This window comes from Schistocerca piceifrons, chromosome 2, assembly GCF_021461385.2.
Source record: "Schistocerca piceifrons isolate TAMUIC-IGC-003096 chromosome 2, iqSchPice1.1, whole genome shotgun sequence".
In the NCBI taxonomy this organism is placed as follows: domain Eukaryota; kingdom Metazoa; phylum Arthropoda; class Insecta; order Orthoptera; family Acrididae; genus Schistocerca; species Schistocerca piceifrons.
The window spans coordinates 610601811-610627938 of record NC_060139.1 but is presented as its reverse complement, the minus strand read 5'-3'; the positions used below and the strand labels follow the sequence as shown (position 1 = coordinate 610627938).

At 43.9% G+C, this 26128-nt stretch overlaps 1 protein-coding gene across 3 annotated transcripts in view; it reads right to left on the bottom strand.

Annotated features, from left to right (window-relative positions):
- LOC124777690 (tubulin-specific chaperone E) overlaps window positions 1-26128 on the bottom strand; it is a 70207-nt gene that overhangs the window by 23436 nt on the left and 20643 nt on the right. For all 3 annotated transcript variants that reach the window (XR_007015767.1, XM_047253171.1, XM_047253170.1), the window contains exons 4-7: window positions 8123-8311; window positions 7841-7988; window positions 828-958; window positions 426-555 (exon numbers count right to left, since the gene is read on the bottom strand). Coding sequence is in view for 2 of the 3 variants with exons in the window: in XM_047253171.1 (XP_047109127.1) it covers window positions 426-555; window positions 828-958; window positions 7841-7988; window positions 8123-8311 (598 nt within the window). In the remaining variant the exon portion in view is untranslated. The remainder of the gene's footprint in view (window positions 1-425; window positions 556-827; window positions 959-7840; window positions 7989-8122; window positions 8312-26128) is intronic.

The following is a 26128-nucleotide window of genomic DNA, read 5'->3' as shown; positions in this document are numbered from 1 at the left end:
ATGTGTTTCTTCTACTCTAAGGTGGAGCAGGCAGCATAACTGGGCTGGTTTTACAAGATGTTGAAAGCCATTCTCAACATTGCAAGCGGAATACTACTACACAGTATGCCTCAATGACGTATGTTTGATGCTACCATAGCATATTATTGAAAAATGAAAATTAAACACATTTTATGAGATCATGTAAAAGCATCATTTTCCTTGATGTGTTGATAAAGGGCAGTTGTTTCACTGTGTATGCATAATAGCAAGATGTAAGGTGATAGTTAATTATTACCTTAAGTGATGCATACCTCACTAAGAGCAGAACAAACATTTTGCATCTTTTCTTTAAGAACTGCTCAGTTTCTGTAAGTTTTAGTGAAAGCAATGTCATGTGTTCAGGAATTCTGATTACTATAAAAGTGTAATTAGTTAATACCAACATCACTGATGTTATTCTCTGAAAGATGCAGCTGTTTTAATGATGGAAAAAGTTCAGTCTTCTGTTGTTCATTCTCCAGCGGGAAGGCAATATCACTCACACCTGTGTTTGAGATGTTCAAAACTTCTAACCTGTTAGGAAAAAAATTAAATCATGCCAATAGGAATCAAATAACATGTATGTATTACAGGTATGACACTTATTTCCATTACAGAAACATGACAGTCAAAAACAACGAACATAAATGCCATTTTTCAATGAAAAGCATCCAAGCAAGATTAAAAGGAAGATGATGAAGTGACTTTAAAAGATACAGCAATATTCATCACATCTATTTGGTCATATAAGGTAAATCTTTTCCAACCTTAATTATAATGGCATCACAATTGGAAGGAAAACTTACGTATTAAGTTTACCAAGTTTGTTGATTTCATGCCAGTGTCTAATTTTATTTCCTTCCAAATCTAAAAGTCGGAGGTTCTGTAGAATATTTGGGGGGGGACTGCTTAAAGTCGTTATGCAGTTGAAGGGTACCTAGAAACAATATCACAGTTTCAACCACTTTATAGTACAAAAAGTTCACAATATATGATTATTATTTCATTTTGACTTATCTGACCTATGAACTATTGCTGTTGGTGTCTTCACCCTCACTTGCTCATTTTGTTGTAATTTTCTTATGCTTACAGTTTTTGTTTCATCTCAGGTTTCAGTTTAAATATACTGAAATGTATGACCACAAATCACACGGACAGAAACTACCTGACTGATACTTATCTGAGGCAGTGATAGATTTCTTTGCAAAAAAGAAACCAGTTTCTCCATCTAGTGAAATCTGATCCAGTTGACAATTATTACAGAAATGAGAAAAAAAATTAGTCTCTTACCACTGAATAGCAAACTAGCAAGAAGATTTTGGTGAATATTTTTTTGGTTATATGGAGCTAATATTTTTAAAGTTTGTGTGCTGTGATGCTCATCAACTACATGTTTTGTCTTTTCTTTCCCCAAGTCCTCTTGAATGTTTCCCTACATGTTCCAGTTTTTTGTTGGCACTTGGTCAGCTTCTAAAGACTGTGCTTAAATTCATTTACTGTTGTAATATTACAGCACTCTCTTGAAAGCCAGTTACAACAGTCAGCTGCTAGCAGCACTTGTGATCAAAAATTCATTGCTTCTCTGTATGACATGATCAACTTAGGCAAAAGATGCAGAAGCTACCAGTAAACAAACATAAGAGAGACAAGTAGACAGGATGTACCAGTAGGAATGGCCAATATTCAGGGATATGACAGAAATGATCATTCAAAGCAAAAACAATCTTGTAAAAATGGGCTCTGAAATGCATAATTGAAGAGCCATGAACACTTCACCTTTGACACCTCTTTGCTTTCCATAATTTGAGAGCCATAGTATGGACTGAACCAAGAAAACATTGTCCAGTAAACATGAGCTCATAAGTCCAAACCTTAACAGCTATAAGCACTTTTTCCATCTTTGCTACTGTGAAACATATCTCTTCTGCTGATAAAGTGCTCATAGCTCTTATGTCATCCATTTTAGAGCCCATGTTTACTAAACTTCTTTGCTTCAAATGTTTGTTCCTGTCATATTCCTGAATACTGACCATTCCTCCTGGGACACTTTGTATAATGACTTTGAAAATTTAAATAAAAATTGCATTTTTACAGGCAGAATTTAAAAGTATTCATTACGAAATAATGTAGTTGTTACTGTCACAACTACATTGCGCTCATTATGGACAATAAGGGAGCAAATATTATATCTGGCTTCCATGTACTCATGCGAGACATTGTTATTTTGATTCACACACAGATAAAGTGATGATTCTAAATACTTTTTCAACAACATTAGGAGGAGGATAGTCTGCAACTAACTGTAAAAATAATCCACTGAGTTGCAGACAGACACAATGAAAAGACTGTTACACATTAATAGCTTTTGGCCAAAGCTTTCTTCAGCAAAGAAAAAGAAACACACACACACACACACACACACACACACACACACACACACACAAGCAAGCACAGCTTATACATACATGACCGCTATGACTGGCAGCATCTCACACACACATGACCGCTTCCACTGGCAGCCCTGAGCGGATTCCGGTCAGAACTTTGTTTAACAATCTTTCTGTTGTGCCCGTCTTCAATTCAGTGGGTTATCTTAACAGTGAGTAGCAATCTATCCTTTTCCTAATACTGTTGGTATTACAACCTGGAATTTGCACTGTTTTAACACTTTTTCAATTCTGAATATTCTAGCTTTTGCCAAAATATTCAATGATACATGGGTTCCCTTCTGCCAAGATGATCCATTACTCAAACATAATTTATATACGTTCACGCAAACAATGGAAAATCCAGGATAAAATGCAACAATATTATGAAAACAATAGTTGCTACTGGCCATATAACAGAAATACTGATTTGCAGATAGGCACAACAAAAAGACTGTCACAAAATAAGCATTTGGCCAACAAGGTCTCTGTCAAAAATAGACAGCTGACACACACACACACACACAAAATCACCACAGCCTCTTGTAGCTCAAGCCAGACTGTGAGCAGCAGCGCATGATGGGAGAGGCAATCAAGTGGGGGTAAGGAGGAGGTGGGGTCAGGGAAGGGGAGGGATAGCATGGTAGGGGTGGGTGATGGTAAAATGCTGCTAGGGCTACATACGGGGACAAGCTGGAGACAATAGGGCAGCTACATGCAAAGTTGGGAGGTTAGACACGGATGGTGGGGGGAGCTTAGCAAAAAAAGGAGAGAAGTAAAAAGACTGGGTATGTTGGTGGAATGGAGGGCTGTGCGTGTTGGAAAGGGAACAGGGAAGAGGCTAAATGGGTACGGTACGCACAATGACTAGCAAAGGATGAGGCCAGGAGGGTTACAGGAATGTAGGATACATTGCAAGGAGAGCTTCCAACTGCACAATTCAGAAAAGATGGTGGTGGTGGGAAGGATCCAGATGGCACAGGCTGTGAAGCAGTCACTGAGATGAAGAATATCGTGATGGGCGGTGTGCTCAGCAACAGGGTGGTCCAGTTGTTTCTTGACCACAGTTTGTCAGTGGCCATTCAAGTGAATAGACAGCTTGTTGGTTGTCATGCCCACATAGAATGCAGCACAGTGGTTGCAGCTTAGCTTGTAGCTCACATGACTGGTTTCACAGATAGCCCTGTTTGAAGTGGAGGTATTGTTAGTAGTTGGTAAGTTTGATACGGACAGAGGTACTGATGTAACCACCTTTGGAGTGGAGGTCTACATTGAGAAAGATGGGTTGTTGGATTGAGTAGAACCACATGAAGCAAACTGGAGAGAAAGTGTTGAGGTTCTCGAGGGCTGTGGGTAGTGTGTCCTCATCCTCAATCCATATGACGAATATGCCATCTGTGATGATGACGATGATGATGATGATGATGATGATGATGATTAGTATTAAAGTCTGCTGTCCTTCCCCACCAATTTAGGGGATGAGGCCTGACTGTTTTCAAAATTTCACCACTCTTGTAACACTGGTATCGGTATCTGCGAGGATGGTGGGTAGATCTCCACAATGAATCTGAAAGTGGTGAGAGGTTTAGGATTCTGAGGGTTTAGGAATGATTCCTCTATATGGCCCATGAGAAGTTTGGCACAGGATGGTGCCACGAGGGTGGCATACCCCAAATTTGTTTGTAGGTACGTCTTCAAAGGAGAAGTAATTGTGGGTGAGGATATAGTTGGTCATGGTGACTAGGAAGGATGTTGTTGGTGTGAAATCTATCGGGCATTGGGAAAGGTAGCAATCAATAGCAGTAAGGCTATGTGTATTAGGTATGTTAGTGCAAAGGCAGATGACATGAAGAGTGATTTACCAGGACACTGTGTAGTAAAGGAATAGGAACTGTGGAGAGTAAGTGGAGGAAATGATTGGTATCTTTTGTACAGGAGGATAGGTTGCAGGTAATAGGCTGAAGGTGTTGGTCTATGAGAGCAGAGATTCTCTCACTGGGTCATAGTAACCAGCCGTAACGGGGCACCCTGAGTTGTTGGGATTATGGACTTTAGGAAGCATGTAAAAGGTAGGAGTGTAGGAAGTGGTAGGAGCTTGAAGAGAGATGGATTACAGGGAGAGGTTCTGGGATGGGCCTAAGGATTCCATTTCTGAAATGGGGCTACTGTGGCAGGGTATGGAGATGTGTGAATCTGACAGCTGGTGGAGTCCTTCTGGCAGGTAATCATTGCGGTTCAAGACAACAGGAGCACAGCCTTTGTTGGCAGGAAGGATTATACGATCGGGATCAGTTTTTAAGTGGTGGATTGTAGTTCTTTCTGCAGATGTAAGGTTAGTTTACATGTTCAGGGATCTGGGGAATGATGGCGAGGCAAGGTTTGAGGTTACTAAATTCTAGAAAGTTAACAAGGGGTGATTTGGGGGGCAGTGGGGGTGGTTCACAGTTGGATGGAGGAGTGATCCGAGTCAGACAGGATTCAAAATTGGTCTTTGGTCGAGTCTGATTGGTACGGCTGGTGCCAAAAAAAGTGTTGCCACTGTAGGGGCCAGGAGAAGGAGAGAAGGGTTTTAGATGTTTCTGCAAGGCTAAGGCTTTTGGGGGAATGGTTTGCGACTGTGTTTTGGGTCTGTTTATATTCTGGATTCTGAGTGGTGGTGGGAGGGAGTTTTGGAGGGTGGGGTAAATGTAGTAGTCTGCAAGACAGGGTTTGCCAACTATGAGAGGACATGGGGGAGGTTCGGAAGTTGTTGCAGAGGTGGTGGTAAGTGGTAATCCAAGGCAGGAGTAGGAAGTGAGCAGGATGGAGAGCTTTTTGAGGTGGTGTTGTGCATGTCCCTCTAGTTCCTGGAGGGCAAGCATTTCAATGTGTGTTACAGGATCCAGGAATTTGGGATCTACATGAATACTATGCAAATCACATTTAAGAGCCTGGCACAGGGTTCATCGAACCATCTTCACAATTCTCTATTATTCCAATCTCGTATAGCACGTGGAAAGAACTCTGATTTCCCACATTTTATCATGGTGATCGTTTCTCCCTATGTACATCGGTGTCAACAAAATATTTTCGTATTCGGAGGAGAAAGTTGGTGATCGGAATTTTGTGAGAAGATTCCGCCGCAATAAAAAATGCCTTTCTTTTAATGATGTCCACCCAAAATTCTGTATCATTTCAGTGACACTCTCCCTTATTTTGTGATAATACAAAACATGCTGCCCTTCTTTGAACTTTTTTGATGTACTTCGTCAATCCTATCTAATAAGGATCCAAAATCGTACAGTAGTATTCTAAAAGAGGTGGGTTGGTTGGTTCAAAAGAGGGGGGAAGGAACCAAACTGCTAGGTCATCAGTGCCTCGTTCTGATTAAAATAATTCCACAAGGGTGGGAGTAAAATAATTGAGACATACAAAACACAGCTGGAAGAAAAGCAGGAGAAAACCACAAGAATGACAGAAGGGCAACAAAGAATAATATGGACAAAATCAGACAAGAAAACCACAGAGACATGCAAGAAACACATAAAAGAGATCAAAACAAGAAAGCAGATTACCATGGCTAGTTGATCATGAGAACAAACATGAGAAGCCAGCCACTCTGCAACACATTAAAACCTCCACCCTAAAAGCACTAGGGTGGAGGACACAAGAGGGACAAAGAACATTCGCTAAAACTTAGATCAAATGATAAAACCCACCCTCACGAATAAAACATAAAACTTAAGCCGCTGTTGAGGCAATGTAGCCCAACACCAAAGATAGGGTGCTGGGAAAGTTAAAAGTCCACCACAGAGCAGCTAAAAGTGGGCAGTCCAGCAAGAGATGGACGACCGTCATTTGTGAGCCACAGCAACACTGAGGTGGGTCCTTGCAATGGAGGAGGTAACCATGCATTAGCCATGTATGGTCAATGCGGAGGCAGCAGAGGACAACTGATTCCCTGCAAGAGGACTGTATGGAAGACTTTCGCACATTCATAGTCTCCTTAGTGACACACAGTTTGTTGTGCATACTGTTATGTCATTCCATCTCCCAAAGCTGAAAAACCCTGTGGCGTAAGACAGAATGCAGATCAGTTTCGGAGATGTCCATCTCCAGAAGCAGTTTCTGCATAGCCTGTTTGGCCAGCCTGTCGGCAAGTTCGTTGCCTGGGATTCCAACGTGTCCTGGGGTCCACACAAACACCACTGAACGACGGGACCATTCCAGGGCATATATGAACTCCTGAATGGACGCTACCAAAGGGTGGCAAGGGCATCACTGGTCGATAGCTTGCAGGCTGCTCAATGAGTCAGTACACAGGAGAAATGACTCGCCTTGGCATGAGCGGACGTGCTCAAGAATATGAAACTTCAATATTTCCTTGCTATGAATTCATCGGTATTCCAGCTTAAATTCTAGTCTTTATGTAAAAAAAAAAATTATTGCATCAAACTTTTCCATAGGATGATTGTCATGATAACCTGGTTTCTAATATATCAAAGGTGTTACAACATTCAGGACTTACCTTTAATTAATACAGATTATTATTTCCAATTATTACTGACAGAATATAAATCTATGTGCAAGAGACTTACATTGAACAGGCCTTATACAGGGTGTACATAAAGTCTGGGAACACTTTCAATTATTTATTGCACAAGAACCAAACGTTGTAAAGATATCACACATATGTCATTTTTAAGAGAAACCCTAATGGGTTACTCATGGTTTGCATATCGAATGTTTGTAAAAAAAACTTTCAGAGTTTCTCTTCAAAATGCAATATGTATGACATCTGTACAATGTTTAGTTCTTGTGTAATAAATAATTGAAAGTGTTCCCAGATTTATGTACATCCTGTAATAGAACTTTAAGCATATCATATTGTACACCGTTTCAAACAATAATTCATTGCATTCACAGTGAAAATCATTGTTGGCTTCTGTTCATAAGGTATGATATAAGCCATTCTAGAGTGCTGTCCCTAATCCTGTATTTCTCAAACCGGAGATAATCAAGGAATGGTTAACTAAGTTTAAGGACTTGAAATTATGGAAGATACCTGCAACTTGGTTCCCATGATCTAACACTTTGCTAATCTTCCGGGCAAAATTGCTTTCTAAAGTCATAGTGATTTTTCAATGTCAGGATTAAAATTAATTACTCAGCATAATATTACATTTTGTAATAAAATTTTGAATTGGGATTGCAGCTACTTTCACCAATCTTGCTGATTAGACTGGAAGAATAGACCAAACAGCATCTGTCTTACTGTTAAGTTTTAAAATTAAATTATTATTTACCATCTGCTGTGTTGCTTTCACAACATTTTTCCATATAATTTTGTTCTGTCTGGCACCATTTAAAGCATAAAAATTATGTCTAAAAGTTTTCTGTAGCACAATACAAACCTGCAACTTATGGATATGAGGCCACATGGTGGCGCAAATCAATACATCACACCAGGAGTATGACATTTTTCCAACTATGATATGTTCCAATGATAGAAATGACGACTTCAGAGATAAAGCATCATCTGGTATCACTAAGTGATTCTCACTGAAAAATAAATAAGGAAGTTAAATAAAATAATATGTGGATGCAAGCCAAACTCAAATTTCTTTTTTTTTAAAGTAATCACATATCATCTTTTTTACAGTTATCATCCATCATCTCCACACAATAAAAATTACCTAACATTCAGTATCCGCAGGAACTGTAGTTGAATAGCTATTTCGGCCACTGCTGTCCAGTTATTCAGCAGATTCCTTGAGAGATCAAGCTCCCGAATTCTTGGACACAGTTGGAATAGCTCACCTGGACTACCAGCAGTGCTCACTTGATGTTCCCTTAACCATACAACTTGAAGTTTACTGAAATCACTGTAAAAAGCAATGAAATTACCTGTCTATCAATAAAGATATAAAGAAAATAATTAAAACTAATCTATCAAACTAAATTACTGAGTTTCACTGCTGTGCTAATACGAAAGGTAAAGAAAATACAACTAAATGGAACAGTGGGTGATGGCTGAGAATATCAAGTGATGATAAAACTGACATAATTAAGAAATAATGGGAAGGGTAAAGGTGACGACTCACTGTATAGTTGAGGAGCTGAACACGTTACTGCCATGAACAAAATCCCAATGAGGTAGGGAGGGACTTCTTCTAAATGAGGCTATGGGAAGTCTGTTTGTCAACAAAGTTTGGCAATCTCTGTCTGGAAATGTGTTAGTAACAGCTACAGTATACTGGGCAAAACACTGCTGGTAACTTTAGATGTGCCATTTATAGGCAGATAGACTCTATGAGAGAGACTTTTTAGAGCAGAGCGGATGGTAGCAACTCAACTGGAGGTACTGTTGATGGATGGTGGGCTTTATATGGATGAAAGTTTCAATGGAGTATTGAAGAGTCAGATCTCAATATCCATGAAAGTGGCACACTGGAATGAAGTGGATCAGGTGAAATGGACAGAGGAGAAGCTGTTGAGGTATAAGGGTACAGTATCTTATATTTGCTTCCAAATTGTAAAGATCATCAATGATCCTTAAGCACTCAAGTGATTTAGAACCTTGGGTGGCTAGGAAGGATTTGGTTATCTCTGAAGGAGGACACTTTCTGCAAGCTTAATAATGTTTTCAATTTTGTATGTGTGCCTTTCTATACTTTAACTATATTGTGATTGGTTAACATTGCTCCTTCCATTCCTTGTATTCCATACAGGATTTTTCCTGTAAAGTATTAATTTTAATTTGGACTTAATAATGTTGTAAATAGTAGAAAGATCAGTCTACTGCTTTCTCCACACCAACTAACTAGTATAAGTAGCATATTTAATTAAGGGGAGGCTCATGTGAAATGTCTCTGTGAAAATTCTTTGAACAACTGCAGCAAGATACTGTGTTTACTGTGATGACTGATGTAAATGTGAACTGTATTCTGTGCCACCCTCAATCATTTTGGTTTGGTGACTTTTAGAGCAAGTACTCATTCCTGGACAATGTTTCTAAATACATTGCTTCAACAGCAATATAATGTATCCAACAAATCCTGCTACTGGATTGTTGTTGGCTGCAACACCTCACCTAATTTAGGCATTACTTGCGCAGCAAAGTTAAGACGCATACCTCAATAATATTATTTCTTGTTTAATCAATGTGTGAAAAAGTGAAACCAAAATTGTGGTGTTGCTTTCATTATTAAGTAAACACAATCCAGTATTCATTAAGATTTTCAGGTTCATGAATACAAACTTGTGTGCTACCAAACAGGCAACGAAGAAGAGACTACAGAAGTCAGGTTGGTTATCTTACAAGATGGCACAGTGATAGAACTTGTATTCTCAGGAATGATAGTTCAAATCCTCATATGACTAGCCAGAATTAGAAAACACCTGCTTTTCTAAAATGCTTAAGTTGAATGCTGGAATGTTTTTATTGAAGGCCAAGGTCAATTTTCATTCAAATTCTTCCCTGGTCTGAGCTTGTTCCCTGCTCTAATGATTTCATCCTTAAAAAATTCTAAACTCTAATTTTCCTTCCTTTTCCTTCATAATTTACAAGTGGGTTATTCAAAATCAGTGTTTTGGAGGATTTTTTGTATTTTTTCTCATTCCACAGGCATGGTATTCCATTGGCTCAACACAGTCAGACATAAAATAAATATCCTTGAAGATGAAAATCAAGTATAAGATTTACACAGTTATGGTACAACTCATTTTATTAAGGTCTGCAGCTGGTGAATGCTGTCCGAAACCAAGAACAGCCAGCTTAGTTTTTGGAGTTCTATTAGCAGGTGCTGAAATATTAAAATCAATATTCATCATCATAACTGGTAATGAAATACGGTTCCACCAATTTGATTGAAATACAAAGTGGCAGTCAGGTACCACGAGAAATCACAAAGGTAGGTCCGTGTGAGACTTCATCCCACACAATGCAGCTGCTCGTCTTCCATCTAGGATCCAAACATCTCTTGAGGGGTCTCAAATCCAGGCACCACACTTTCCAGTTCTGGTTCCAGCTAATTTACTTTTCTTTATGAAAGTGGTATAACCCAGCTATAGGCATAATTTTGAGATACTGAAAGCAAATGCGTCTGTCTTGAAACTGCTCTGAAACGAACTTCAATGTTGGTGGTACTTTACTGGAGGTTATAACATTAAGAATGCTGAAACAATGTTCCACAACAACTGCAAGTAACATGTGTTCTCACATGAGGCCATTTGACTAAATATTTAACTTAGGAGCTGTGAAAGAAACATTAGCATATCTCTTCTTTTGTACATGTGTATTACATATTTTTGTTTTTTATGACATGTTATGCAACCTTGAGGATCACCTTAGTATGGATTTGTGGAATGTAAATATATCTACCTATCAATCTCTATCTTATATATGTTCAACAATATAATGGAAAAGATAGATTGCTACTGAACATTAAGATGACATGTTGAGCTGCAGACAGGCGCAATGAAAAAACTGTTATACATTTAGTTGTTTGGCCGATGCCTTCTCCCGAAAAGGAAACACACACACACACACACACACACACACACTTATTCATACCAGCAAGCAAACCTCATGTGCATGTGTCCGCCATCTCCAACAGCTCGGACTGGATTACAATTGTCACGTTGAATGGAAGCAGCAATCTGGAGAGGGTGGGGAAGGGACAGCAGGGTATGGATGGGGGGACAGAGGTCTGCTGTCTGGCAAACTGTGCAGGGACTAGAAAGAGGCATGACAAGACTGCCACCAGGTGCGTGCAGCACTGGTAGGCTGTGGGGTGGGGAGGGGGTTGGTTGGTTGGTTGGTTGGTTTAAGGATCAAAGGGACCAAACTGCAGAGGTCATCGGTCCCTTTTTCCAAAATACTAAAAATACCCACAGAGAATAAAAATGTTCAACGGAATAGGAGACAGACGACACAGAACAAAAGAAACAGACAAGGACCAGACAAAACGAAATAGAATCACACTGAGTGTGACGGTGGCTGGCCGACCATAGGAACAAAAAAAAAATGGAAAAGCTAGCCACCGAAAACACATTAAAAACTTAGTTTAAAACCGTAGGCCAAAGGCCAGAATCAACACAAAACAATAAAATAAAACAGAAACACTCAGATTAAAGAATAAAAACTCCCTGCCCTAACAAAACGTAAAACTAAGGCAGCCATAACAGGGTCATCAGATAAAACGGCAGGGAGCGTATCAGGCAGCGCAAATGTCTGCCTGACCACAGCTAAAAGGGGGCAAGCCAACAGAATGTGGGCCACTGTCAAAGCCGCCCCGCAGCGACAGACAGGAGGGTCCTCCCGGCGCAGTAAATAACTGTGTGTTAGCCGAGAGTGGCCAATGCGGAGCCGACAAAGGACGACTGAGTCCCTGCGGTTGGCTCGCATGGATGACCGCCAGACAGTCGTCGTCTCCTTAATGGCACGGAGTTTATTGGGTGTGATCTGATCGCGCCATTCAGCGTCCCAAAGCACAAAAACTTTTCGGAGGAGGACTGCCCACAAATCAGTCTCTGGGAGGCCAACACCCAGAGATGGTTTACACGTGGCCTCTTTCGCCAGGCGGTCAACATGTTCATTGCCCGGGATACCGACATGACCGGGGGTCCACACAAAGACCACAGAGCGGCCGTAACGCGCAAGAGTATGCAGGGACTCATGGATAGCCATCACCAGACGAGAACGAGGAAAACACTGGTCGAGAGCTCGTAAACCGCTCAGGGAATCGCTACAGATCACGAAGGACTCACCTGAGCAGGAGCGGATATACGCTAGGGCTCGAAAGATGGCGACCAGCTCAGCAGTGTAAACGCTGCAGCCAGCTGCCAAGGACCGTTGTTCGGAATGGTCCCCTAGAGTTAGCGCATACCCGACACGACCAGCAACCATCGAACCGTCAGTGTAAACAATTCCAGAGCCCTGATACGTGGCAAGGATGGCATAAAAGCGGCGGCGGAAGGCCTCTGGAGGGACCGAGTCCTTCGAGCCCTGTGCCAAGCCGAGCCGAAGGCAAGGGCGAGGAACACACCACGGGGGTGTACGCAGAGGCACCTGGAAAGGAGGTGGAACAGGGAAAAACCCAAGCACGCAGAGAAGCTCCTTGACGCGTACGGCGATCAGACAACCCGACCGGGGCCGACGGTCCAGCAGATGGACAACCGACTGCGGGAACAGGACACGGTAATTTGGATGCCCGGGCAAACTAAAAACATGGGCAGCATAAGCAGCCAGTAATTGTTGGCGTCGTACCCGCAGTGGAGGGACACCTGCCTCAACAAGGATGCTGTCCACAGGGCTGGTGCGGAAGGCACCAGTGGCAAGTCGGATCCCGCTGTGTAGTATTGGGTCCAGCACCCGCAACGCAGAGGGGGATGCTGAGCCATAAGCCAGGCTCCCATAATCCAGACGGGATTGGATTAACGCCTGGTAGAGCCGCAACAGGGCAAATCGGTTGGCGCCCCAGCGGGTGTGGCTCAAGCATCTCAGAGCGTTTAGATGCCGCCAACACGCCTGTTTAAGCTGCCGGATATGAGGCAGCCAAGTCAACCGGGCATCGAAAACCACCCCCAAAAACCTGTGTGATTCCACCACTGAAAGAAGTTCACCGGCAAGATAAAGCCGCGGCTCCGGGTGGACAGTGCGTCGCCGGCAGAAATGCATTACGCAGGTCTTGGCTGCCAAAAACTGGAACCCATGAGCTACAGCCCAAGACTGCGCCTTGCGGATAGCACCCTGTAGCTGACGTTCAACAGCTGCAATGCCAGTAGAGCTGTAATAAAGGCAGAAGTCGTCAGCATACAGGGAAGCAGAGACAGAATTTCCCACGGCCGCAGCGAGCCCGTTAATGGCTATTAAAAACAGGCAGACACTTAAAACAGAACCCTGTGGCACACCGTTCTCCTGGACGTGGGTGGAACCATATGAGGCTGCGACTTGCACGCGGAAGGTACGACACGACAGAAAATTTCTGATAAAGATCGGCAGAGGGCCCCGAAGACCCCATCCGTGAAGCGTAGAAAGGATGTGATCACGCCATGTCGTATCGTACGCCTTCCACATGTCGAAAAAGACAGCGACCAGGTGCTGACGGCGGGCAAAGGCAGTACGGATGGCCGACTCCAGGCTCACCAGATTGTCGGCGGCGGAGCGGCCTTTACGGAACCCACCCTGAGATGGTGCCAGAAGGCCCCGAGACTCCAGTACCCAAGTCAAGCGCCGGCTCACCATCCGTTCGAGAAGCTTGCAAAGAACGTTGGTGAGGCTAATGGGGCGGTAGCTGTCCACCGCCAAAGGGTTCGTGCCTGGTTTCAGAATGGGGATAACGATACTTGCCCGCCACTGCGACGGAAACTCACCCTCGACCCAAATACGGTTGTAAAGGTCGAGGAGCCACCGCTGGCAGTCCACTGAGAGGTGTTTCAGCATCTGGCAGTGGATGCTATCTGGTCCAGGAGCGGTATCAGGACAAGCGGCAAGGGCACTGCGGAATTCCCACTCACTGAATGGAACATTGTACGATTCTGGTTGGTTGGTGCGAAACGAAAGGCTCCGACGTTCCATCCGCTCTTTAATGGAGCGGAAGACCTTAGGGTAATTCGCAGAAGCGGAACTCATAGCAAAATGCTCTGCTAAGTGGTTTGCAATGACGTTGGAGGCAGTACAAACTGCTCCATTCAGTGAGAGCGCAGGGACACTGGCAGGTGGCCGATAGCCGTAGACGCGTCGAATCTTGGCCCAGACCTGCGATGGAGTGACATGGAGGCCAATGGTGGACACGTACCGCTCCCAGCACTCCTGCTTGCTTTGGCGGATAAGGCGGCGGGCCCGCGCACGCAGCCGTTTGAAGGTGATCAGGTGTTCAATGCAGGGATGTCGCTTGTGACGCTGTAGCGCCCACCGGCGATCTGTAATCGCTGCAGCGATCTCAGGCGACCACCAAGGCACAGTCCGCCGCCGAGGGGACCCAGAGGAGCGGGGAATGGCAGATTCGACGGCAGTAACGATGCCGGTGGTGACCGATTGAACCACCGCATCAATGTCGTCATTAGAGAGAGGCTCAAGAGTGGCAGTGGAGGAGAACAAGTCCCAGTCAGCCTTATTCATAGCCCATCTGCTAGGGCGCCCAGAAGAGTGACGCTGTGGTAGTGACAGAAAGATCGGAAAGTGGTCACTACCACACAGATCGTCATGCACACTCCATTGGACAGACGGTAAGAGGCTAGGGCTACAGATTGAAAGGTCAACGGCGGAGTATGTGCCATGCGCCACACTTAAGTGTGTGAAGGCACCATCATTTAAAATCAAGAGATCGAGCTGCGACAATAAATGCTCAACGATGGCGCCTCAACCTGTTGCCTCTGACCCACCCCACAGAGGGTTATGGGCGTTGAAGTCGCCCAATAGCAAGAAAGGTGGCGGCAATTGGGCTATCAGCGCAGCCAGGACATGCTGCGAGACATCACCATCCGGCGGAAGGTAAAGACTGCAGACGGTAACAGCCTGTGGCGTCCACACCTGAACAGCGACAGCCTCTAAAGGCGTTTGGAGAGGGACAGACTCGCTGTGCAGAGTGTGAAGGACATAGAGGCAGACGCCACCCGACACCCTTTCATATGCTGCCCGGTTCTTATAATAACCCCGATAGCCACGGAGGGCGGGGGTTCGCATTGCTGGAAACCAAGTTTCCTGAAGAGCAATGCAGAAGAAAGGGCGAAGGCTGATAAGTTGTTGGAGCTCAGCTAGATGGTGGAAAAAACCGCCGCAGTTCCACTGGAGGATGATATTGTCCATGGCTGAGAAAGGCGTGAAAGGACTGGGAAGGCAATTTACGCCACTTGTTCACCCACTGCCACTGATTCAGTACCCGTACGAGAGGCATCCATGGCGTCTGAGGGACCAGCGAGATCAAGGTCCTCAGCGGCCGCCAGAATCTCGACTTCATCCGCAGACGCAGAGCGCGAAAGGTGCGGTGGGGTTGGTGCCACCGCAAGTTCTTTGGCCTTAGAGGTCTTTCGCTTGGACTTCTCTCGCTGAACCTTGGGTTTCACCGGCTGGGAAGGCTTCACCGATTCAGTCTCCGGGACAGAGGAGGATCGTGAAGCCCTACGCCCGGCCGCTGGTGAGGACTTATGCCACTGGCGGCCGTCATACTTCCCGCTAGTGGAACCATGGGAAGGGAGGGTCCCAAGTGAACTCTTACGGGCGAGACTAGCCGAAGAAGTTAGACGCTTCTCCGGCTGAGAAGCGGGGACGGACGTCCGCGACGGGTGGGAGGAGGTTGCTCCTGAGGTAGGTGGTGCAGGAGCAACCGGTTGGGTAGAGCCCCCCACGGGCAAGGGGGCAGGAGGAGTCTTACTGCTGATCGAGCTGGCTGGAAGTCGCGAAACTGATGGGGCTAGCACAGTTGTTGTAGCAGCTGCATAAGAAGATGTCATTCTCACGGGATGGAGTCTGTCATATTTCCTTTTGGCCTCAGTATAGGTCAGCTGGTCCAGGGTCTTATATTCCATGATTTTGCGCTCTTTCTGGAACACTCTGCAGTCTGGCGAGCAAGGTGAATGGTGCTCCCCGCAGTTGACGCAGATGGGAGGCGGGGCACATGGAGTATCGGGATGAGATGGGCGTCCGCAATCTCGACATGTGAGGCTGGAAGTGCAGCGGGAAGACATATGGCCGAACTTCCAGCACTTGAAGCACCGCATCGGGGGAGGGATATAGGGCTTGACGTCACATCGGTAGACCATCACCTTGACCTTTCCCGGTAACGTATCACCCTCTAAGGCCAAGAAAAGGCACCGGTAGCAACCTGATTGTCCCTCGGACCCCGATGGACGCGCCGGACGAAATGAACACTTCTACGTTCTAAGTTAGCGCGCAGCTCGTCATCAGACTGCAAAAGAAGGTCCCTATGGAAAATAACACCCTGGACCATATTTAAACTCTTATGTGGTGTAATAGTAACGTTAACATCCCCCAACTTGTCACAAGGAAGTAACCTGCGTGACTGGGCGGAGGATGCCGTTTGTATCAGTACTAACCCAGAGCGCATTTTAGACAAGCCCTCCACCTCCCCAAACTTGTCCCCTAAATGCTCGACGAAGAACTGAGGCTTTGTGGAGAGAAAAGACTCCTCATCAGCTCTCGTGCAAACTAAAAATCGTGGCGAATAACTGGTACCTCCATCCTGAGACTTACGCTCTTCCCACGGCGTGGCCAGGGAGGGGAACGTTTTCGGATCGTACTTCTAAGCATTAAATTGAGCCCGAGAACGCTTAGAGACTGCTGGCGGCTGGCCACCAGCGAGAGATGATGTACCACGCTTCATTGCGGGTCATCCGCCCTGATGCCACCTACTCCGACCAAGGGCCCTCCCCACGGGCGCCACCCAGCCACAGCAAAGGCCACCTGGCAGGATGGCCGTTGCCGGGAGTCCCGATACCCCAGTAGGATAGGCATCTACTCCTTGGCATACATGGGGAGTTAACGGCGCAGGCATCAGTAGAGCGATCCCTGTGTTGTCAGGGGGCTACAACCAAGAGGGTACATGGCGGCCCCACCACAACGGACTGGCTACCGTGCTGGATCTTAGGTGCAAAAATGTCCAAGGTCGTCATCGCAGTTAAAAGAAACACTGCAGAGTGCAGTGTGGTAATCTCACCCAGGGACGTATCCTCGCCCAAGAGATCGAAAACGAGCGGGACGCCATTGCAACGACGAGAAAGCCGGCGAAAGGTCTAATCGCACTGTGAGTAGTGATGGGCTAGGATGTTGTGGAGGTTGTGTGGGTGATGGAACACCACTTTAGGAGGGGCGAGAATGATCTTGGGTAGGATGTCCCTCATTGCAGGGCATGAGGATAGATAATCAAGGCGCCTTTCCCCAATTGGCTCGCTCTTCGGAATGATTTAGAAAGATGGAGGTCAAACCCGAGAGGGGACCATCACAGAAGGCCGAAACATTTGAGACTCCTTTTAGTCGCCTCTTACGACAGGCAGGAATACCGCGGGCCTATTCTGATCCCCGAACCCGCAGGGGGGTGGGGAGGGGGGAGGGAGCAGAAAAGGAGAGAAGCAGGAAAGAGGAAAGATGCTTGGGCACATGGATAGAATTAGGCACACAAAGTGGGTGAGGGGGCATAAATAGGGAGGGGATGATAGGGGCAGAAACTGTTGGGTGGAGGGTGTGGGGACGGTAGGTTACCTTAGATTCAGGCTGGGAGTGGAGAATGTGATTTAAGGATAATTCCCACTTGCGCAGTTCAGAAAAGCTGGTGTGCCTCAGGGTGGTCTACTTTTCTGTATGGCACAGTTTGGCAGTGGCCATTCAGCCTGGTGGACAGCTGGATGGCAGTCAAACCAATCTAAAAAGTTGTGCAATGGCTGCAGTAAAACTTGCATACAACATGGCTGCTATCACAGGTGGCCAGCCTCTGATCATGTACGATAAGCCTGTGACAGGACTGCAATAGGAGTGCTGGGTGTGTGGATTGGGCAGGTCTTGAACCTGGGTATTTCACAGGAATGTAATCCCTGTGGCAAGGGATTGGAACTGTGAGTAGTGATGGCCTAGGATGTTGTGGAGGTTGTGTGGGTGATGGAACACCACTTTAGGAGGGGCGAGAATGATCTTGGGTAGGATGTCCCTCATTGCAGGGCATGAGGATAGATAATCAAAGCCCAGACGAAGGATGTGGTTCAGTTGTTCCTGTCTGAGGTGATATTCGATGATCAAGGGGGCACTGCTTTGTATCTGGTTCTTGGGGACAGTGGGAGGATTGGGGGAGCTTGGGGAAATGATGCGAGAGATCTGTTTGCCGACTAGGTCTGGGGGGTAGCACCTGCCTGTGAAGGGCCTTGTGAGACCCTCAGCATACTGAGCAAGGGAATTCTTGTTACTGCAGATATGCTGTCCCCACATTGCCAGGCTGTATCAGAGGGATTTTCTTGGTGGGGAGGGGATGACAGCTTTCAAAATGCAGCTACTGTTGGTGGAGGAGAGTGTCATAGTCCAGGAAGATGGCACACTGGGTTGAGCAAGACCAGGTAAAGTGGATGGGAGAGAAGGTGTTGAGGTTGTGAAGGAATGAGGATAGGGTGTCTTGGCACTTAGTCCAGATCACAAAGTTATCATCAATGAACATAAACCAGATTAGCGGTTTGGTATTTTGGGAGGCAAAGGTGATCTCTTCTAGATGGCCCATAATCAGGTTGGCATAGGAGGGTGTCGTGCAGTTGCCCATGGCTGTGCCATGGATTTGTTTTTATACCTTCCCTTCAAAGGAGAAGTAGTTGTGAGTCGGAAAAAAGTTAGTAATGCGTTTGAGGAATGAGGTACTGGTTTTGGAGTCTGAAGGACGTTGGGAAAGACGGTGTTCGATAGTGGGAAGACCACTGGCACAAAGGATGTTGGTGTATATGGAAATGGCATCAATAGTGAAGAGTAGGGATTCAGGAGGTAAAGGGGTAAGGAATGTATGGTGAGGATTGTGGAGAGTTGGTGAAAGGAGTGGTTGATATCTTTGATGTGGGAGGCTAGATTATGGGCTATTGGTTAGAGGTGTTAGTCAATGAGGGGTGAGATTCTTTCAGTGGGGGTACAATAACCAGCTACAATGGGACATCCAGGATTGTTGGTATTGTGGATTTTGGGTATCATATAGAAAGTGGATGTGCAGGGTGTCATAGGGGTGAAGAGGGAAATGGATTCAAGGGAGAGGTTCTGGGCAAATGGTGGAGCTCGGCAAAAAATTTGTCAGAAATCAGGCAAATAAGTTAAGCTACTCTGATGGTGAGAGGAAGTGGACAAGATTTTTGGAAAATTCTTGTTTCCAGATACCACGCAAGAAAGTAACAGCTCTTGTACGTAACCTGGCTGATTAAATTAAAGTATTGCTGTGTTACGAGAGAGGTACTACTCTGACAGCACCGAGTGAGGTCACGCAGTGGTTAGCACACTGGACTCATATTCGGGAGGATAACAGTTCAAATCTGTGTCCGGCCATCCTGATTTAGGTTTTCCATGCTTTCCCTAAATTGCTTCAGGCAAATGCTGGTATAGTTCCTTTGAAAGGGCATGGCCAATTTCCTTCACTATTCTTCCCTAATCCAATGAGACCGATGACCTCGCTGTTTCGTCCCCTTCCCCAAACCAACCAATTGACTCTGACACAGGGATACTTTTAAACAATGAGAGACTTAAAACGAGAGGGCCCCCGGGGTGGGATCAATTTTTTGAAACCACCTGCATGGTTATGCAGGTTAGGGACCTAGGTATAAGATATCAGGTATCAAAGAACCATGATCTTGAAACCTATCAAAGAAGATGAACTGAGGAAAACTATACCACAACTGAAGTTCCAGAAATCATCTGGTGAATTTATACTTTCTTCAATTCACACTTCCTTCAAACGGTCTAGTCCATCTGCTTACAGCAATATCAGCTGCCACAGAGGGTGCTGATACCTGGAACTACTTTCCTCTTCTGCAAAACTGATCACAGATGCAATACTATTCAGCCAATTGTGAACAACAGCTGACACGCAGAAGCACTTGGCCAGTTCGCCAGGTGCAGTTACAGTTCACGCAGATCATTGGTTCACAGAGCTTCAGTTCCTGTCACAGTTCATACAGTACCAGTTCGATCCAACACATAACATCATTTGCCAGTGTTGTAGCCAGCTATTAACATGTGATCATCAGACAGTAAACACCAATTATCAAGTTATATTTCCATCTGTGTGCCAAAACAATGACTTTTAGTTACAGCAGCTCAGGCTGAATGTCTAAAAAAATAGTTTTCTTTCATGTTAGAACAGTATATAGAACTTTAGCTACAGAGTCATATACCATCCACCCCTCAAAGCTGAGTAAACGAGTGATTCCCAAATTGGTCTATATCGATCCCCAGGAGTTGACTCCAACCTTCAAGTGGTCCATGTCAGCAGGGGAATAAAAAAGGAAGGAGTGCATTAAATGTATACCCAGTTAGGGAAGTCACAATTGAAATTCCGAATTCTTCTCACAGAACTGAAGCTTGGTCCTCTGTACATCACTGTTTGTCTCATCTGCTGAAAGAGACTGTGAAGTAACTTTTTTATTTTCACTCTCTTGCTCGCAACATCATTAATTACCTTTCTAGCTCCACTCAGTAAAGTACTACCCATTGTTGTTCTCCAAGGAGTGAAAAGAGTATCCAGCACTGCCCATCATGGGCCAGGAAGAGATTCTCACTCATCTGGAGCCATTTCAATTTCTGACATTACACAACACAGCACAACAACCACTTCACAATGGCCCCATACACAAGGTTCTGTGTTACAGCACTAAGTTTGGCAGTGGTTGCACACAAAACAGGTGTGAGGAAGTAATGTCACCATGTTTGGAAACGTTGGAGGAAAGTCATTTTTTATCAAATTTTATCTTTGTAGTTACTTCAGTTGTATAGAGACATGCCAGCCATGACTTGAGGTTGAGAGGATCAATTTTGATTGCTAATGTCGTATCATATTTATCTAAATAGCTTAATTCTTATCCAAAGGTAACTCATACTAAAGATGTCAGACTCTAAAAGTAAATGTAGACATTAGTGTCGAGTATTTAAAGGTTGGTTTCATTCCTCACTGTCAGACAAATGATTACCTATGTGCCTTTTAACCAACAAAGTGTGAAGCAATGACACTACGAGAGCTTCCACGCTGGGGGATCATCTGAGGTGTCACCTTGACAAGAAAGGTAATGGTCTGAAATGCTTTCAAGTACTTAAAGAAAAGCTGCAAAAGAGCCCCACAGTGGACAGTATGTTAACTTCAATTTCAGAAAAAGATGGTGATGGTCTGCAAGTGCCTTACATCATCTTGCTACTTATCACTAAATCTGGAAAATTTACATACCATCGGGGAACAGATAATTTTGTCAGCCATTGAAGTTTTAACAACTGTTCTACCCAAACCTGCTTATGATGTACTCAAAAGACGTGTTAACGAAACGAATTTCAATACTCAAAACATCTTGCATAATTATTTGCAAAAGACATTCTCTCAAAACAAATGGATGAGTCAACATTATCTTGTAATGAAGCATTATTACTGGCATATGTTCATTTTGTTATGGACTAAGAAATCCATAAATAACTGCTCTTCATGAGAACTGTGATAACACACACAAAAGGTGAATAAATATTTAATGTTATGAAAGATTATTCTATGAAAAAAGCAATCCCTTTATCAAATGTAATATCAGCAACAACAGGTGAAGAATATGCCACGTGTGGGCACTATCATGGATTTATGAATCATTTAAAACAAAATGTACCTGGGGTGTTTGCAATACACAGTGTCATCTGTTGACAACAATCAGTTTCGAAAAGTCTGAGCGGTAGTTTGCACCCGTCTCTTCCATTTGTCATTAAAACAGTAGACAAAATTTGAGATGACAAGTTGAAGTAAAAGTTATTTGCACAGTTACGAGAAGAAAATGACAAGAACTTTGATCGATTACTCCTTCACACTGAAGTACACTTCCTGTCAAAAGCCTTATTTTTGACAAGATTATTATGAACTACCACGAGAAAGGTTTTGATAACTTTCCCATCTTCATACCTTGTGTAAAAGGGTCGCAGTGCTTGCTGATATTTTTCTTCAGACCAGTCCGAGCCGCCAGAGATGGTCATTTGTGCATGAGGTGTGCTTGCTTGTGTGAATGAATGAGTGTGTGTGTGTGTGTGTGTGTGTGTGTGTGTGTGTGTGTGTGTGTGTGTGTGTGTCTCTTTATTTTTCTGATGAAGGATTCGCCAAAAGTTTACCTGTATGTGTCTTTTTATTGGGCCTGTTTACAACTTAACATGTCATCTTTATGGTAAGTAGCACTATCTTTTCCTTATATTGCTCATCTGTAGTTCAACCTATTAAAGTGAGTAGCACTGTATCATATGACAAAAATACATTTGAAGTTGATGATGAAATTACTATGAAATCACTACACTTAGCTGCATACAGGCGTCGATATACGTCAACGGGGACAGTCAAAAATATGGGATCTCCTGCTTACATGACAGACGCTCTATCCGTCTGAGCCACTGAGAACACAGAGGATAGTGCAACTGCAGGGACTTATCTCTGGCACGCCTCCCGTGAGACCCACATTCCCAACTTATTGTCCCGCACTATATTCATTGTGCCCCTGCCTAAATTAAAAACAAAGATTCCATGACTTACCAAACGGGAAAGCGCTGGTAGATAGACACAATAAAAAAACACAAACACACAAAATTTCAAGCTTTCGCAACCAACGGTTGCTTCGTCAGGAAAGAGGGAAGGAGAGGGAAAGACGAAAGGATGTGGGTTTTAAGGGAGAGTGTAAGGAGTCATTCCAATCCCGGGAATGGAAAGACTTACCTTAGGGGTGTGTCTGATATGTGTGGATGGATATGTGTGTGTGTGCGCGCGCGCGCGAGTGTATACCTGTCCCTTTTTTCCCCCTAAGATAAGTCTTTCCACTCCCGGGATTGGAATGACTCCTTACCCTCTCCCTTAAAACCCACATCCTTTCGCCTTTCCCTCTCCTCCCCTCTTTCCTGACGAAGCAACCATTGGTTGCGAAAGCTTGAAATTTTGTGTGTGTGTTTGTGTTTTTTTATTGTGTCTATCTACCAGCGCTTTCCCGTTTGGTAAGTCACGGAATCTTTGAAACAGTGCCCGAACTCTTATGGGAATCGGCAAAAAGCCACGAGTAATGAGTATAACTGGCAGGGGCACTATGAATATAGTGTGAGACAGTAAGTTGGAAATGTAGGTCTCACGGGATGTGCACCGGAGATAAGTCCCAGGAGTCGCACTATCCTCTGTGTCCTCGGTGGCTCAGATGGATAGAATGGCAACCATGTAAGCAGGAGATCCCGATTCGAGTCCCGGTCAGGGCACACATTTTCGACTGTCCTCACTGACGTATATCAACGCCTGTATGCAGCTAAGCTTAGTGATTTCATTTTAATTTCATTCTAAAAATGAACTGGTACCTATTCTCTTGAACGTGTTCGAAAGAACAGATATCATCTTTATATATATGAAGTTGATGAATCTGCAAACATTTAATATACGAAAGGCAGGTGTCTGCCCAAACCTGAAAAAAAGTCAGTTGGTCTACAAGACAAAAAAGTTTGGAGATCTCTGGTCTAAATGTATCTTTTTTAAATAAAGGTTTATTACTTGTTTCATTTTGTGCTGCCCATATTACTTGTGTGTTGTAGTTGCACCACCCTGTGGTCACACCAGCAACTATTTATCTCTGATAGGATGCTGGTAGAAGCGGACCTCGGGGAAGATCAGTTTGGATTCCGTAGAAATGTTGGAACACGCGAGGCAATACTAACCTTACGACTTATCTTAGAAGACAGATTAAGAAAAGGTAAACCTACGTTTCTAGCATTTGTAGACTTAGAGAAAGCTTTTGACAACGTTAACTGGAATACTCTCTTTCAAATTCTGAAGGTGGCAGAGGTAAAATACAGGGAGCGAAAGGCTATTTACAATTTGTACAGAAACCAGATGGCAATTACAAGAGTCGAGGGGCATGAAAGGGAAGCAGTGGTTGGGAAAGTAGTGAGACAGGGTTGTAGCCTCTCCCCGATGTTATTCAATCTGTATATTGGGCAAGCAGTAAAGGAAACAAAAGAAAAATTCGGAGTAGGTATTAAAATCCATGGAGAAGAAATAAAAACTTTGAGGTTCGCCGATGACATTGTAATTCTGTCAGAGACAGCAAAGGACTTGGAAGAGCAGTTGAACGGAATGGGCAGTGTCTTGAAAGGGGGATATAAGATGAACATCAACAAAAGCAAAACGAGGATAATGGAATGTAGTCAAATTAAATCGGGTGATGCTGAGGGGATTAGATTAGGAAATGAGGCACTTAAAGTAGTAAAGGAGTTTTGCTATTTAGGGAGTAAAATAACTGATGATGGTCGAAGTAGAGAGGATATAAAATGTAGACTGGCAATGGCAAGGAAATCGTTTCTGAAGAAGAGAAATTTGTTAACATCGAGTATAGATTTAAGTGTCAGGAAGTCGTTTCTGAAAGTATTGGTATGGAGTGTAGCCATGTATGGAAGTGAAACATGGACGATAACCAGTTTGGACAGGAAGAGAATAGAAGCTTTCGAAATGTGGTGCTACAGAAGAATGCTGAAGATAAGGTGGGTAGTAACTAATGAGGAGGTATTGAATAGGATTGGGGAGAAGAGAAGTTTGTGGCACAACTTGACTAGAAGAAGGGATCGGTTGGTAGGACATGTTTTGAGGCATCAAGGGATCACAAATTTAGCATTGGAGGGCAGCGTGGAGGGTAAAAATCATAGAGGGAGACCAAGAGATCAATACACTAAGCAGATTCAGAAGGACGTAGGTTGCAGTAGGTACTGGGAGATGAAGAAGCTTGCACAGGATAGAGTAGCATGGAGAGCTGCATCAAACCAGTCTCAGGACTGAAGACCACAACAACAACAACAGGATGCTTGCTTCCTGCTACCTTGGCTGTTGCCATCAGACTTACTTTTTTTTGTAAATGCAATAGCTGATAAGGGAGATGAAATTTTTCCAGAAAAACTAAAGGTATGTAGTTTTGTATCACTATACACAAAAGAGGGTAAGGATGACCCCAATAACTACACACCTGTCTCACTGATATTAGGTCTCTAAAAAATTCTGAAAATGTCTGTATGATATATTATCTGTTTCTCTGGCTACATGTAATGTTCCTGTACCATCACAGCATGGTTTCAGAAAGCGAAAATCTGCAGAATAAGCAATTGCCAGTCTGACAGTATGTTACAGAGTGCCTCTAGGAAAAAGAAAATTTGTATCTGCAATGTCTCTGGGTCCCTCCAAAGCATTTGACACTTGTCCATGAAATATTGAAAACTGGAAGACTATGGGAATTGAGGGCAACCAGGAAACTGGACACAATCATACATATGTAAAAGGAAACAATATGTATCAATAGAAAACTCCTACTACTTACAAACCAAATCCACTAAATACAGAGTACCGTACAGTTTGATAATGGGAGCATTATAGTTTAATCTTTTCACAAATGGTACAGGTGTTGAAGAGAAAGAGAAGAAAATATTTACTTAACACTGAGCAAAATGTGGAACAACTTGAGAGAAGTTGCAAAGTATGCATCACCATGGCTCATGGGGGAAAAAAAACATTGTATGCAGTGTTCAGAAACAAATAAGAACTGAAAGAAGTAAGAGTCCACTAGATTCTTAGATACTACTGTAGATAATGAGCTGAAATGGAAACAGCATATTAATTCTGCCTGTAAGAAACTCATAATGCAGCAGCAGTTATAATATGCATAGAAAGAACTCCTGTGCACAAAATACCATGGATTTTTTGAACTGTTTCTGCAGTATGGATTGACAGTGTTGGGAAACACAAACATTCCAGAAACAAAACGGTCAGAATCATTCTAAGAAGGACTTCTGAAGCATGCAGAAATTGCTTTAAAAAATCTATAGGCACCTTCACTTTTACGTCTTTGTACATATGTAAATTGATAATGTGCAGCACAAAAGATAGTTCAGAGTGGATTACAATACTAGTGTACATATCTGCAACACAGAAGAAGGATGTACAAAGCATATCCTACCAACTGACAATGCTTGATAATGAATCACACTGACT